General features: G+C 48.2%; 1 protein-coding gene across 1 annotated transcript; it reads right to left on the bottom strand.

Moving 5' to 3' along the window:
- Positions 1-973: 973 nt before the first annotated feature.
- TAS1R3 (taste 1 receptor member 3) lies at positions 974-10,124 on the bottom strand. Its single transcript, XM_038377208.2, is given in 8 exon segments — positions 974-1,688; positions 1,691-2,083; positions 3,046-3,084; positions 3,087-3,165; positions 3,467-3,670; positions 5,226-6,029; positions 7,319-7,589; positions 9,736-10,124. Coding segments are annotated over 8 exon segments (2,508 nt in total). The 5' UTR covers positions 9,939-10,124; the 3' UTR covers positions 974-1,173.
- Between the last annotated feature and the right edge of the window lie 6,121 nt (positions 10,125-16,245).

Raw genomic sequence — 16,245 nt, 5'->3', positions numbered from 1 at the left:
GATCCGGGAGTCTCTTTGGGTTTTGGTGGCTGCTTTGGCCTGCCACTGATTTAGATGGTGAAATGATTTCATTCACTGTAAATTCTACAAAGTAAATCCAAGGCTGCGGAATGTCTTGGTTTTATTACTTTTTAATAAACACAAAACATGTAGAAATACATGCATTCCTGTTACGCTAGCCTGGAGTTACAAACCCAGTGTATTGCAAAACAAGCTTGGGCGCTAGGAACAGAGCAAACTTGTATACCAAGAAGCATCCAGGAGGATGGAAGCCAGAATCAAACTCCAGCCTTTAGATTAGTTGCTGGGACTAGAGGAACTGATCCTTGAATACAATTCTACATGGTTCTCACTCTAGCAGCAATGCAGAGGCATTTCAGTGGGTTCTCTCCCCCATCCATGCTACCTGTGGTGCATATTTGGAGAGCATTAATAAAGGATCTGTAGATATGTACTTGGCAATTCCTGGGTCGTAACTATTGTTTTCCCCTACCGTTGAGTTGGAATTAGAAACTCATCAGTTGAAACTCGAGGGGTTCTGAGAATCTGCTTCTTCCATGAGAGCAAGTCCTCTCCTCACCCACCCCATGCTATCCCTTCTTTCTGTGGCCCCTCCTGCATTTCCATGCTCTGGTCAGGACCGGATATGGATGTACAGAAATAGCACAAGAGAAGCAGGCTGGCTTTTATTTCTGCCCTGACTAGAACCGGGAAATCCTGGAAATCTTTTGAGAGAGCTGGATCTGGTGAGGTTCCCAGCTCAAATGTGCAAATCCAACAGGAACAGATGTTGCAGAGAAGCATCTGAACCTTAGGATGCTTGCTAAATGGAACCTGTAATGTTGCTGGCTTTATGGAGGTGACTGACTGAGCAATGTCTCCCTGTGCTTATTGTTGGTCCAAGAGGGTATGGGACCTACTACTATTGTCACCTGGGGCATAGTCCTTTAGTTCAAGCATCAGCACCCTGTGATTTTTTTTTTTTTTTTTAGCTGGAAAGGTTCTAGTCTTCAGTCTACCAGGTAGGGCTGTGTGTATTTTATACAGTAATTGTGTCTTTCAACGGCAACTCATGGAGTCATTACAAACCAAACCATCCTTGCTAACATTTAAAGCCCTCCCAACTTTTATTTCACAGCAGCCTAGAACAGGTCTGGTTAGCAGGAGTCCTTCTCATGAGGCCCCTCCTTGGTGTAACTGGAAATAAGCCACCGTGTTCCATTCGGGCTTAAACAAAAGGATGTAACATTTCGGGAGGTAGTAGGAGGCCAGGAGCCCCAGCGCACACAGCAACCCACTGCAGATATGCGCAGCTGGCTGCTGCGTGGGCTGTACCGTGCTATAGGTGGCAACAAAAGCGATCCAAGTAACAAAGTAGGACAGCATGCTAAACGTTATCCCCCGGGCCATGTTGTACCTCTTGGCAGGGGTCTGCACCATGAAAGTGCAGAGGAAACAGATGAATGCCAGGCCACCGGTGTAGCCGTGGATCATAATGAACGTGAACCAGAACTGAACCCAACAAATGATCAGAACCTGGGAGTGCAGCAGCTTGTAATTGCTCACTGGGATGGCTGGAACCGAGTAGATGTACCAAAAACAGAACATGCTCTCAACCAGGCAGGCGATCGTGACAACGAGCCAAGCCCTCTTCTGGGTCACCTAGAGCAGGGAGCTTTTGGGACACTTGTGAACTCCGTCAGCAAGACGATCTCCAGTGACTTGACTAAGAAGGTGGAGAAGCAAGCGCTGAGGCCCAGGGCGTAGAGGGGCTGCTGGACCATACAGCTGACAACGCTGGGCTTTTCTATATGCAGGCAGAAGCTGAGGCACGTCTGCAAGAGGAAGAGCAGGGCAAAGATGCTCCTGGTGCCCCCGGATGCCTGCACCAGGGGGATGTTGAGGTTCTTAAGGAAGAGCACTGCTGACAGGCAGGTCAGTACTGTGGCGAAGAGCACGAGGACCAGCAAGCTGATGACGAGCGGCTCGTCCCAGAAGAGGTATCTCTCGCTGCGGTCGTAACACTTGGTGCTTTGAATAGGTGACCACTGATGCTCTGGGCATTCAGTGCAAAACAAGTCCTCTGAAAACAAGCAATGAGGAGGGGACGTGAGGCTGGGCACGGCTTTGCACGCCGTCTCTCTGGGCTGCAATGACCCTGCCGCAGGCAGCTCGTGACGACAGGTCACTGGCACAGGTGAACGGAGCAGCCGATGTAGTTCCTACAATCCCCAGAAATATGCAAGCATCTTCAGGATCCCCAGACCCTGTGACTAGCCAATCTCCTCCCCTGTCCGTCCCCAAACAAGCCCTGTATTTTCCGCTTCTACTCCCCCCATAAGGGAGGCACCCCTGCTTCCAAAAGACCCTTCAGTTGTGCCACAATGATCATTTTCACCTTCTCACAAAACTAAAAAAAATCCCATCATGTCACATGGGCTCACTCCCGCTGTTTTGGCCCTGCATTGGCTGTCACCTGAGCCCTTCAAAAGGACGCTGGACAAAGCACTGGAGAATATATCATAGGGAACAATCCTGCACTGGTCAGTAGCAGGGGCAGACCAATAGGCGAGTGAAAGATGCTCACCCACCCCATGCCACTTGAGCTGCGTTCAGGGGCTGCAAAGGTATCGCAAGGCACTGGGGGGAAATTCCCCCACCATAGGGCTGGCATAACCAACCCTGGCCTATTCACAAGTGTTGGGGGTACACTAGGAGCAGGCCAAGGGCAGAAGCACATGTCTGCAGCCCATGCTACTACAGAAATGTGGAGCTGTGACTCGGCCCTTTGGAGGCTGCTGTAAATAGAGCAGCCCCAGGGTTGCTCCAAACCTATGGTGGGAGCAGCACTGGCCCAGGATCAGGCCAGGCAAAGATGGCTTCAAGTCCCCTTTGTCCCTCCTCCCCGTGGTCTGCATCTTGTACACCAGACCTCTCAGAGGAACAGCATAGAATTGGACACCAATTTTCCTTAGAGGAAGTTGTGTGACCCTAAAGTCAGCTGGGATATGGGTTATTCAGACAGTTGCGTTTCCCAAGCCTCACCTCTGGTGCTCTGGTAGGCGTTTTCTTCACAGTCGATAAGTCATAACAGCAGAGGTGGAATCTCTTCACTCTCTTAATCTGCCCTGGTTCACACCGCTGAAAACACGTGGATACAGGTTTCTGGAAGATGAATAAAGCCACAGACATTCAGCAGCAGCAGCAATTTGATGACACTGAACCACACGGGCTGAGTATGGGCACCACTGCCCCGTATTGGATAGGACCAGAGCTCTGTGTCTGAGTCCCTATACTGCTAAGGAGGACTCTCCTTTAGCTCACACAGCTGGGATCTGTTTGGGAGCAGGAAGAACTGATGTAGCCATAAAGTCCTGAGTGGCCACAGCAAGCAAGCTGGGTGGGTAAGTAGGTGCAGCTTTGTTACTGTGTTGTGATTAGCAGCACCTCTGCCCTCACTCTTTACCTTGTTATCCAGGGTGTGAAACCGAATCTGGGACGTGTCGATGCTTAAGGACCCCCGATAGTCTCCAATGGATATATACTGGAGGCTGTTTTTCTGCCAACTACAAAACATGACGTTGTAGCCCTGGTTTGTGCTATGGAACTGGTTCATCTGGAATGATTGGTTATCAAGGGTGAACAGAAGCGTTTTCATGAGGTCCAGCAGCTGCAGAGAAAAGAGAAGAAGGTGCGATTGGCAGTGGGTGGTGGGAGGCTGAGAGACTTTGCCAAGCACTCTCCGGTATCGGGTACGTCTGCATTGCAATTGCTGGGTATGATTGCGGCCCGACCTGACGTAGCAGAGCTAGCTTTCATCTAGCTAGCTCAGTAAAGCTGCGGCAGCAAGAGCTTCAGCCCACGCTAGCCCCACAAGTAATTGCCCAGGGTTTGGGGTGGATTTGTGTACAACCCATGCTGAAGCTTGCTGCTGTGGGACCCAAGTTAAATCAATTAAAGCTAACTTGGGTATGTCGGCTGCAGCTACAACCACATCCCATGACTACAGTGTATGGGGTATGTCTACACTGCAGTATTAGCCCAGGTGTCAAACTCAGGCTCAAGGCTAACCCCCCTTCCGTCTACACATACATCACACTAACCCAGGACTCTGATCCAAGGTCCCAGGGCTCCACGAGGATGGAGCCAAGACCCAGGGTTCAAGCCCTATTGTTTTGCAAGGTAGACACAGATGCATTTGACTCATGCCCTGGAAGGCCGCCAAAAGTATCCCACAATCCCCCGGGCCGACCTTTCTTTGTCTTCTGGATGGTCAAGTTTGGTGGACAGTGACCTTTTCCCACGCTGTTCCACGAACAAATGGCTAGCATGGGCCACGTTTTGGGAGGGCACTAGGGAATCTAGGGTGCAGCTGGTTGGCCCCAAAGCTGCATAATACGGTGCTGGTGCTGGAGCCTGTGTACAGTGATCCCTAGCTGGGGTTACAAATAAGGGTAGAGGCTCAAGCCCTAGGTTACCAAACCCTGGCTTGGTTCAAATGCTGGCTCAAGTTCTACTAACCCTGGGTTTACATTGCAGAGAGACAGACCCGCTCTGAGTGTGGCAGAGGGCTGGGTATGAATGTCTCATTTTCTGATTGAAATCACTTGTCACCTGGGCAGGCTAAGATAGCAGCCATCAGCTCTCAGGCTTCTGGACATCAGCTGGTAACTGCTGGGCTCAGGAAGGAATCTCCCCTTTTTATAAAGCATTGACCTAGCATTATCCTTGGTGTGGAACTGACTTGGGGACCTGCTGCACCTTTAACGGCCCTTTACTGCAGTGTAGGGTTGTATTAATAAATACGTGGTTCGTACACAGCGCTGTTCCTTTGTAGATCTCAAAGTACCGCTTTCCCGGTTTTACAGCTGCGGAAACGGGCACACCGAGGGCAAGTAACTTGCCTGGAAGTCACCCAGAAGCTCTGTGGCAGAGTCAGGAATAGAATCCAGGTCTCCTGACTCACAGGCCACTGGACCACATTTTGGCCATTGCCAGAGGCAGGAAACTGGACCTGATGGGCCAATGGTACGATGATCCGTTATGGCAGATCCTATGCCTGAGTAAAGGAGTTGGTCAGTGTGGCTCACATGACGGGCTCATGTTGGGAGACTGCAAGGGGGATTAATCTTAGCATTTGGAAAAGGACCGATGGGAGAAAGCCGGCTGCGTGACAGATGGCTCGGAGTGGAAAAGCTGCTGCTGAGACTCCGGCCCTCGCTCACCTGCCAGGACTTGACAGTTGCTTTGGGGCACCCTTCCGCCATGCACCCCAGCGCCTGGTGCAGCGCATGGGCCACGCTGTACACTGCGACGTACACCACATAGGTCTGCTGGTTCTCCAGCAAGTGAGAGATGTCGGGCAGGGAGACGTTGTCACACTGCCTGCAGTGCGGGCCAAGCACCGCAGAGTCGGCTTCACGGCTGTACTCCCAGGAAGCCCAGCAGAAGCTCTTCTGCTGGACGGATGAGAAGAGGTCAGTGACGTAGTCTTGAAAGCCAGGTACAATGCTTCCCTTGATGGTAAAGCTGATGACTGTCCCAATGGTCTGGATGCTGGGGATAGAGGTGACTATGTCAGACATCACCCAGGCTTCAGTGGCAATCCACACCTTCTGGCTGAAGCCATGGCTGATCCCCAGTTCCAGCAGGGCCTGCACTGGCCTGTCCACGGAGAAGAGGATAATTACATTCACCTGGGTCTCATTGATGTACTTGATTTTCTCTGGTTTCTGGTGATCTTGTGGGGCTGATGGGTCAGCAGGAATCAATGCCTCACAGACTATGCAGATGCCCTGGGCTGTGGCCAAGTTGGAGAAGGTGCCTAGGCCTTCATGGCCATATTCATTTTTGCTCCCAATGGCCACAATCCTGTTCCATTCAAACTTATTGATTAGCTGCACCAGGGCTTTCGACTGGCTCTTATCACTGGGAACAGTCCGGAAAAAGGATGGGTAATACTCCTCTTGGCTGAGTTTCTCACTGCTGGCTCCGTAGCTAACATGGAAATGGGGGAGAGACCAGTGTGTCTGGATATGTCTGCACTGGACTGGAGGTATGCAGTATAGTTGTAGCCGTGACTGTCCCAGGATATTAGAGAGGGAAGGTGGGGGAGGTCATATCTTTGATTGGACCAGGTTCTGTTGGTGAGAGAGAAGCTTTCAAGCCACCCTGAGCTCAGCTTGAGACTCTCACCAACAGAAGTTGGCCCAATCAAAGATATTCCCTCCCACACTTTGTCTGGACTGGAGGTATAATTTCCATCTTGGGCAGACATACCCGCGCTAGCTCTGATTGATCTACTATGCTAAAACCAGCAGTGTGAACATGGAAGCGCAGGTTGCGGGCCGGGCTGTCCACCCTGAATACATAACCTAGGATGTCGAATGGAATTGTGCTCGGGGAGGCCAGACCATCCTGCCACCTGTGCAGCCACAACTGCGCTGCTGTTCCTAGTTCTCTAGCTCGTACAGAGCGAGTGTGCGTACGTTCGCCCACGCCAGAAATTACCTGTCAGCTCCAGCGTAGATGTACCCTGTGAGACCAAAGCTGGTCCGGGAGAGAACCACCGGGAGCCAGAACCACCAACTCCAGCCTGTCACATTATATCTGATAGCGTGGGGTGCCTAAAAGATGGGTTCAGGGTAAAGGCATAAGAAGGAAGTAGATTGACTGACTAGGGAGACTGCAGACATGAGGATGAAAATCAGTGACTTTCCCCAGTATATAAACACCCACTTCTGGTCATTTCCTCGCTCTGCATTTTCACCCTGCTGTCTGTTCAAAGGGGATCTATTATCAAGAAACTGAGCTGCCCTTTGTAGGCAGAGGGCCTGGGGCCAAGCCCCCTTGATTCCACTGATAGGAATCTAGAGTGCTCAGTAACTCCCAGACGGAGGCCCAAACGCTACCCAGGGAGTAGCGTTTAGACCTATTGGATCAACAGCAGCAACTTGTACAGCAAGGCGGCTTCACTCTCCAGAGCAATCTGCTGGCACCAGCCAGGGAGCTCGTGTGTGATCAGGAAACACGCAACCCCTCTGTCTTACTTTGATAGTCCTCCATCAGCGCAGTGTCTGAACCCCACTGTCATCAGTGCATTTATCCACATGCCCCTGAGAGGTAGCCCCATTTTACAGACAGGGGACTGAGGGACAGAGAGAGACTAAGTAACTCACCATGTCTGTGGTGGATCAGGGAATTGAACCCTGGTCTCCCCAGGCCCAGGCCAGCGCTCTAACCACTTGGCAATCCTTCCTCTCACCCTCTCTGGGCCAAACCCCTATAATGCAAAAGCCGTGATTCTCCAAAGACTTACCTGCGGGATGAGAAAGAAGCCGAAGAGCTTGGCTGTAATCACAGCTGTTACTCGGGTCTGGTGGTCAGTGTAGCTGCACAGGGCTCTGATGCCAGCGCTGCCCTCCCTGGTCAGGAATAACAAGCTGGGCTGTATGACCACCACAGGCTCTAAGTGGGTGTCACAGATTTCATAGCCCAGTTTTATTCCCGGGAGGAGGGAAGTGGAGTTGTTGATTTTATCGATGGCAAACTTCATCCCTAGAGCCCAGATCAGGCCAGAAGCATATAACCTGCAGGTACGGGAAACAGCAAAGCAGTGACCTAGAACTGCATGAAGCCAGACTGATCAGTGCCGTTGCACTAGGAATGAATTTATTCTATGCTCTTTGAGCTCTCAGCAGCCGTGCATTAGCACAGAGGTGCAGAATGGTATAGCTGAGCCTGCCTCTAGCAAATCCGGATTCTACAGGAGATGACTTAACTATCAGCAGAGCTTGGCTGTAACCAGGACCTTTGTAAGATTTTGTTCCTTCTGCCTGAAGATCTCCAAACACTAATGAATTCAGCTTTGAAGCCCCATTGGGTGATAGGTAAATACATTATCTGTATTTCACAGGTGAGGAAACTGAAGTACAGAGCGGGGAATTGATTCATCCTGTGTCACACACGAGGTCTGTGGCAGAGATGGGATTCGAACCCAGTGCCCTCGACTCCCTATGTTTTAACCACTAGACCATTGTGTGTGGAGTGTGCTGTTGACTTCAGTTCTGTCCTTTACAGTGGATGGGACACAAGGGTCTCTTTTCCACTCCCTGCAAACGGAAGTGTGTATACATATTGCCATTGTGGTCTGGTGTTGTTGGCAACCTATATCGTCCCTGTAAATGTGACTAATTTGGGAATCTGACAAAGAAATATAAATCGCAAGTACACAGGTAAGAGCTAGTGTGCAAGAAGAATAAATTCTCTAGCTTGAGCTGAGCCGTGCCTACAGCATTCAGCTACAGAGTAATACGCTGAGAGATGTGGCTTATTGCTCTCTGGAATTGGTGTATGGGCCCCCGGTGCTCCCCCCCATGTTGGATCTGTGAGAGGTTTGCTTCCTCTGAGGCTGGCTTTTCCTGGGAGTTGACTCAAAGCAAAAAGTAATCTAGAATGCCAGATTTCACCCCAAAGCCTGAAGCAATGAACTGCTCCCAGGTTGGCTTGTATCTCTGCATTGGGCTTGTGGAATTTTCTCCAAATGTAAGTGTCCCTTATTAAAATTTCACCCGTTTCACAAAAGTCTGGATTGCCTCTGTGTTCTGAGGCTTTAACACAGCAGGTACTGGCCGAGGAAGAAATTCCTCACTTTTCAGTGATGCCCTTCTTCATGTAGGCTCTAACTCAGCAAAGCACGTAAGCACGTTCTTAACTCCCATTGATTTGAATGCCTGCACTTAGAGTTAGTGTCTGCTTGGTGGGTCCTGCCCACATACTCAGGGTCTAACTGAGCGCCATATTTGGAGTCGGGAAGGAATTTTCCCCCAGGTCAGATTGGCAGAGACCCTGGTGGTTTTTTGCCTTCCTCTGCAGCATGGGACACAGGCCACCTGCAGGTTTAAAGTAGTGTAAATGGTGAATTCTCTGTAACTTGACGTCCTCAAACCCTGATTTGAGGACGTTGGTAACTCAGCCAGAGGTTGGGGGTCTATTACAGGAGTGGGCGGGTGAGGTTTTGTCACCTGCAATGTGCAGAGGTCAGACGCAATGATCACGATGGTTCCTTCTGGCCTTAAAGTCTAGGTGCTTAAATGCTTTGCTGAGCAGGGATGGGAACGTGTAAGTGCATAGGGCCCAATCCTGCAAGGTGCTGAGCAGCCTCCGCTCTGGCTGAATTTGGTGAAAGTGGAGGGTGCTCATCACCTAGCCGGGATCTTCTTATCCTGGTTTGTAAGCATCTGCCCCAAGTAGGCCTGGTGAGCTTTCCAGTGGGTTACAAATGCGATAAGAAGCCGCCATGCTCTGTCAGCGTCCCATGCACAGTTGCAGCCCAGTCTAAACCCACAGAGTATTGAAACCATCATGGCAGATGCAGCAGAATCCTTTCCGTGGGAACAGCCAAACAGGCAGCACCATTAAAATCGCTGACCAAAGTGTGTTTGGAGGCGGGCGGTGGCATCTGATGCTGGAGTGAATAACATCAGCAGGAGAGTGCTGAAGATTTCCCATTCCAGCACCTGCCGTCGCCGTGGCAACATCCTCAACGCCCCACCTCGCCAGGTACCATAGCACTCTTTCTTCCTAACTCACCTCGAACATCATCCTCTGTGACTAAGACATCAGGTTGTTTGCTACATAAAAGCCCATTTCCCCTCTCCCGCCCCCCACCCCCGGGGGGTGACCAAAGTCACTGTATGCCAATTAGGATGATATCCTTGACAGACCTCTTCTTACCTGTCACACACGACGACACTGGGCTCCAGTCGCTCGCTCAGGTTCATGGTATTCATTCCAAAAGGGAATAAGCCTCCCAGGATATAATCACCCGGCTTTTTAAACTGAGCTGACATGCATGTGCGTCCGTGGGCCGCGGAGCTGACAAAACTCGGGTACAGCAGCAAGACTCTAGCCATGGCTTTGCTCTTCTCAGAGCTCATACTTCCCAGGAAATTTTAAAAAAACCACAGGGAGCAGGGGGGGAAAGAGAAAGAGAAACTTGTGGAGGCAGGTCCCAAAAAAATCTTGTTAATTAGAATTAAGAGGTGAGAATGACGCAGGCGAATTTGTTTCGCAAAATTCATTGAATAAATAACTCTGTGTTTGGTCCTCGGTAGTCAAATATCCAGCAATGACCTCTGCGTGGGCTCTTCTGCAAACCAGGGGCTTGATCCTGGCTCCCTTCACTCAGTGAGTGGCATGTATTCAGGCCTGGAGTCTCATTGACTTCAGTAGGAAGAGTCTGTATTTGCTTGAGGGAGGTGTGCAGGATCATGTCCCAGGCCCTGGAGATGATCCAATTTGACTAAAGTTGCTTTACATGACCTCTTTCAAGCGTGAAATCTGCAAAAACTGTCTCCTGTTTGCAAATTTCCCAGACACCTGGATTTGTGTGTCGCCTTGTATCAACAACAGCTCTTGATTACTGCAGATCATCTTATCCAGAGTGCCTCTGCGTGGATTTCGTGTTTTATACACTGGCCTGATAAGCTTCGTGGTGAAAGTGCTCTTCACTTTTCAAGATCTGGCCTTTTAGTAGAGTGAATGTTTGCTTTCCCCAAACAGTGCTTGCTGCACTTTCTGTTTGGGTAATATAGCCAGATATGACGGTGATGGTCTTACACTAACAGGCCAAGATTTTTCAAAGTGACAAATGATACCGAGTGCTCAGCTTGAGAGATCACTTGACGATTTGGATCAGTTGATGATTCCCTGCTCTGTTCATTCCCTCTGGGGCACCTGGCATTGGCCACTGTCGCAAGACAGGATGCTGGGCTAGATGAAGCTTTGCTCTGATCCAGTATGGCTGTTCTTATGTGAGAGATCTTAGAGGGCCCTACATTTCAGAAAGTGCTGAGCACACACCCATTGAGATTAAAAAGAAAAGGAGGACTTGTGGCACCTTAGAGACAAACAAATTTATTTGAGCATAAGCTTTCGTGAGCTAGTGAGCTGTAGCTCACGAAAGCTTATGCTCAAATAAATTTGTTTGTCTCTAAGGTGCCACAAGTCCTCCTTTTCTTTTTTGTGAATACAGACTAACACAGCTGCTACTCTGAAACCATTGAGATTAGGTTCCTATCAGGGTGGATTGATTTTAAATCGCTGATTTTAATCATGATTTAAATCGGCAAGCAGCAAACCTTGATTCAAATAATCAATTTCAGTCTTGTTTTGTATTTGTCGTTTTTAGTTATTTTCCTAAAGAGAGGTTGATTCTCGATGGTTGGTAACTATTAAAACATGTCGATATCCATATGAGTTAGGCACCCAAATACCTTTGAGGATTCTGACCTCGGGCACTTTTGAACTCCGGATTCTATGTAGCTTTCCCATCGTTACAAGAGTAAGCGACAGAGCCCTGTTCTTAGGAGTTCTAGCCCAATGTTGTAACCTCAGGACCATCCTTATTCCACACCTGGGTTGATGCTGCTCCACTGTAGTTACTTTGGTATCAGCCCTTTCTTTATTTGCCCATCTAACCCTAGAGATTTATAACTCAGCTAAAAATTCTGCTGGAAACAAACAAAAAAGATTCTGGCCCAATCAGCAGCCGGTTCTGTCCTTTCTTCCCCTTCTCCCACGTAAATATCTCATTCGGTCTGGCAGAAAAAGTAACGGAAATTAGTTGCAGATGAGACAGTAAATATCCTGTATCTGCTTGCAATAATAAACCTCGGTGGGGAGCATAAATCATAGCAATCACTGACTGCTCTGCTTTCAGAGGGATCCAATATATTATTTCTTGCCAGGGCTTGATCAGTGATCTTGTTCTGCAGTTAAACAAATTGCAGCTGTGTGGTCCTACGGCACCAGGGTACACAATGTACAGTACTCATCACTGCACTGTGCCTGATGGACCTGCTTTCTGTTTAACGGGCAAGCAAAATTAGCCACACATGGTTCTCTGAACAGCTCATTTGTGGGATTCCCCCACTCCAAGCATATTTACAGTAGACAGTGTCGCTTCGGATTCTGTCAGTGCTAGAGTGGGGAGATTACAGGAACTGGACACTTTGCAAATACCTGTAAATGTGGGGAAACGGATCTTATTTATTGGAGGATGGAATGGGGCCTGCAGCTAGTGACGGGACTAGGAATCAGGACTTCTGGGTCCTGTCTGTGGCATTGCCACTGACTTAACATATGCTCTGGGAAAAGTCACTTTCTCCCTCTCTGTACTTCAGTTTACCTATTTATAAAACCATTCTAGTCCATCAGAGAGGGCTGTTTTCAAAACCACTCTCATGCAATTTGCAGTGCTTGGTGATTACCCAAAGGAGAGCACTTTTCAATTCCAAAGAGGGCTGAGCAGGGAAAGCCTTATCACTGTACATTGTATTGCCTGTGATAGATTGGACTATGTTTAGGCTCATCCAATTGGTATAGCCAGGGAATAGAAAAACCAACATTGCTAATTTCTGGTGATTGACAAACTGTCTCCCTGGTGTATGGGTGAGCTTAGCCATCAATTTCTGCAGGGCATAATCTTTCGGAAAGGCCTTCCCAGCAGCCAACAGGCTAGAGAAGAGGGAGGGTAGGAGAGACCTGAAACATGCAAGAGTTGGGAGGCTTTTAGAGGCGTGGGGATCCAGCCAACAGGGCGGAAGCTTGGGTGGGGAAAAGGAAGGACAGAGTTCCTCTTTCCTTGGCGAAGCCCAGAGGAGGTTGAGGCTTCAGAATTATCAGACTGCAACCAGCCAGAGGAGCCCTCAAGTGGTGTCCAGGGATTGCATGCTGGTTATGCAGCCAGCAGCTGGGAGTGGTGGTGGTGGTGGTAGAGTGTATAGGGTAGGTGCTGCTGGGGGTGGGGAACCTGAATTTGCTGGTGGCTCTCCCACCTTCATCATTCTTATAGGCCTCTTTGGCAAGGTGAATTTTTCAAGCCCAGGATATGGCTCCATCCACTCCAATAGCCTGATCTTGTTCAAATCCATTCTGAATGAATAACTGCATGAGCATCCCCTGCAGATGGGAGCAAGCTCAGGGCCCACTTCCATGTTGATTCTGGAGTAGAGGGTTGTGTGTACATTGGGCTATTTTTCTGCGCTGCATTTTTATCTCCGCTCCTTCAAACATCTTGGCCATCAGGCTGCGAGAATGTCTTGTTTTTCATTTGCTGTCATGGCTCCATTTTGGTGTGAGCAGGGGACTCCTGAGGGGTTCAAGCTGTATGGGCACTGTCTGTTTCAAAGCACCTGATGTTTCTATCTGAAGATGCTCATGCACTGTGGGAGGGGCAATGGAATAAGAGCAGTTAGAGCTGGCAAGGATTATTAGATCATCAAGGACAAGGCAAATTCCCAAGATAGGACCCATCAGCTGCCATTATGCGTGATCTTAGCCTCAAAGCAGAGAAGGTGAGGGCCACTGTTTTTGCTTGCAAAGAAAGGAAAAGTGGGTGGTACGTAGGTGTATCTGATGGTGTATGTACGGAATCACGTTGGCATTATGGTTTGTGCAGAGAGATGATGTGATATCTGAAGATCCCACGTAGACTGACTGTTTCAATAGCTGCATGATGTACTAGTGTTACCAAGGGTTTGTTCCGACGCAGGGCAGCTATTGTGCCTATAGGCCCTAGGTGAAGAGGGATGTGTGGAGAACCTGATCCTACATGAGTGAGAGTGTTGCTGGGTGGACCCCATGTTACTCCTGCAAGAGTGAAGTCAGGAGGGGAGTGTATAGCTAAATGCTGAGGGTCTGGTGCAGAGCACATTGAAATCAATGGAAAGACCTATTTTTGGTGTAGGATGTATCCCTGCAAAGTCAATAGGGTTCAAAGGCCCATAGCAAGCTGCAGGATCAGGCTCCTTAGATAACTGAAAGGGCTCTTTCGATACCCTAAGCTCTTTGTGCACCTTGGGGCAAGGGGGAGAAAAGGGATGGCAATAAAGAAAGTTGCCATAGGTGTTGCAATCTAGGTGATTTAAAGCTCTCTTTTAGAGGTTCAGGTGAAATCATTTTCCCAAGGGTCAGACAGTAGGTCAGTGACAGAACTAGGAACAAAACCCAGGTGTCCTGGCTTCCCATCCCCTGCTCAAACCCCTAAGCCATTCTAGTGTAGCAGTACTGATGGCCAAATCTCAAAAGGTTCATTGTAGACAGACATCCAAAAGTTCAGAGGCTTAGCTCACCTTCTTGGGTCCACTGAAATGTCACTCCTCTTTTCAAACAGCCTGAAGCATAGGGACAGGTTTGGCTCGGTATTTACTCTCAAACCAGTTTTAGAGAAAATCACTGGCTGGATAAAAAACACACCCAGTCACCCTTTTCAGTCTACATTATGTTGATCCCAGGAAACCTTCTAAAGCAGTGGGTCTTCCCCTTTTCCATCCCAGGACCCGGTACGATACCGTAAGAATGTTGAGGGTCCCTGTCATCACTTCTAGTCGTAAGGAAGAGGAACAAGCAATATGTTGAGAACACATCAAAAATAAGGGCAGACATTATTAGGCATTCTGAATAACTTATCTAGCATTCCCCTTGACAATACAGTTTGGCTTTGACGTGGGAATGGTGAAATAGTGGCAGAGAAATATAGAATAGTTATTGCTAGAATGTGGAGTAAAACATTAAATGCTGCCATTAAACTCAGTGTTCTCTGCGGACAGACTGTGTGCTTCTCTCCCATGACGGATGCACTTTTCCAGCCTCAGCTCTTCATTCTCTTTGGGACCTATTATTCCTCCATAACCTTTCAAGTTCATCCCCAGGTACTAAATTTATTCTCCAAACTCCTGATTCTTATTTTAGCCTTTTCATCCAAAGGCACAGTGACTAATTTTCTAAAGCGCCACATGTTGCATCTCCTGCTGGTTTTCAAATCACACTGGGAAAGCAACCTTCTAACTACTTAAAGGTGACATGCAATGAAAGAATGGTGTGGAACTTATTTTTAAATGAGCTGTGGAATTATGTGCTCAGTGGCCCAGATAACAGGGATCCTAAACTTTTTAATTTTAGGTCATCCAATGGCACAGATTTGGGTTTCGGAATCTTCACTGGAACTTGTCTGGAGCAAAGAGCTAGTCTATGCTCTAGGACAGGTAAGTTGTGCCGCTGTTTTTAAGTCATTTGGCAAAATTGTGATTTCTTGCATATGGGGTTACTGTGTTATGCTTAGTGCAACTCTTCATGGATCTCTAGTCCAGAATACAGTCATTTAGGCACCGAGGCTTATCCTGAGGAGGACAGAAGATCTAAACTGGAGAACTTCTGGTTTTAACACTTGAGCTCACTGGTGCACTTCTTACTGGCTCTGTATGCATTGATATTCCATCATGCACCTAGTCTCAAAACACCAATGAAAAAAAGCAGTTTTCTGCTTCTAGATGTTAGAATATGTCTTTCAATAAGTCAATTAGAGGAGTGATACTTGTGCATTTAAATGTAGTGTTTAGCTTGCTGTATGATCCCTGTGAAGGTTGACACAGTTGTGAGTTTCCTGAGTGAGTGGGCTGTTTTTTTACTGTTTAACTGACATGGCTGCAGATCTCTTGGTAAGCTTTCTATGCATCATTCCCTAATCTTCAGTAAAGGGTCAGAATGCAAGTGCAGGAATATATCTAAGGACATGAATAGATGGAACAGGCCAGCAGAGAATGATCTGAAATCCTTATGTGATTGCAAAGTCTACTCATTGCTCCAGAAATATATTTTCTTCTCCTTTTAATGTTACTGGCTTACTTAATTATAAATTCTTCAGGACAGGGACCATCTTTTTGTTCTGTCTGTATAGAGTCTAGCACAATAGAATCCCTAGTCATGACCAGCCCCCACATGCTATGGAAATACAATTAATGAGCAGAGTGGAAAGTGATTCATTTTTAAAATATGTTCAGTAGTTTCATAAGACTAAACTAAGTACACATTCACTCTAAGATAAAAGGAAATTTAGAGCCAAATGGTGCAAGATTAATACGTGTACAGAGGCAAAGAGATTGTACCTGTTTGTCACTCAGTGAACGAGCGCCCTCTGGTGCACAGATAGGTGCATTGGGACCCTTCCTCAAAATCTACATCCAGTCCCTTGAGCTGTAGGCCCACATGTCCAACAATACTTTCTGCTTAAAACGGAATCTCTAAACCCAAATGTAATTTGGGCCCCAATCCTGCCAGCTGTGCATGGCTGGCCCTTATACCATGCAGAGGCCTTCTATGCAAAGCAGCTTACAACCCCCCAGAGCAGTTTGTAGGACCCTGGCCTTAATGAGCAGTAAGGGACAGAGGCTAGGATTTTAGGAA

Source organism: Dermochelys coriacea, chromosome 18 (genome assembly GCF_009764565.3).
Source record: "Dermochelys coriacea isolate rDerCor1 chromosome 18, rDerCor1.pri.v4, whole genome shotgun sequence".
NCBI lineage: Eukaryota > Metazoa > Chordata > Testudines > Dermochelyidae > Dermochelys > Dermochelys coriacea.
Note: the sequence above shows the minus strand (reverse complement) of the source record. Positions and strands in the feature narration are given on the sequence as shown.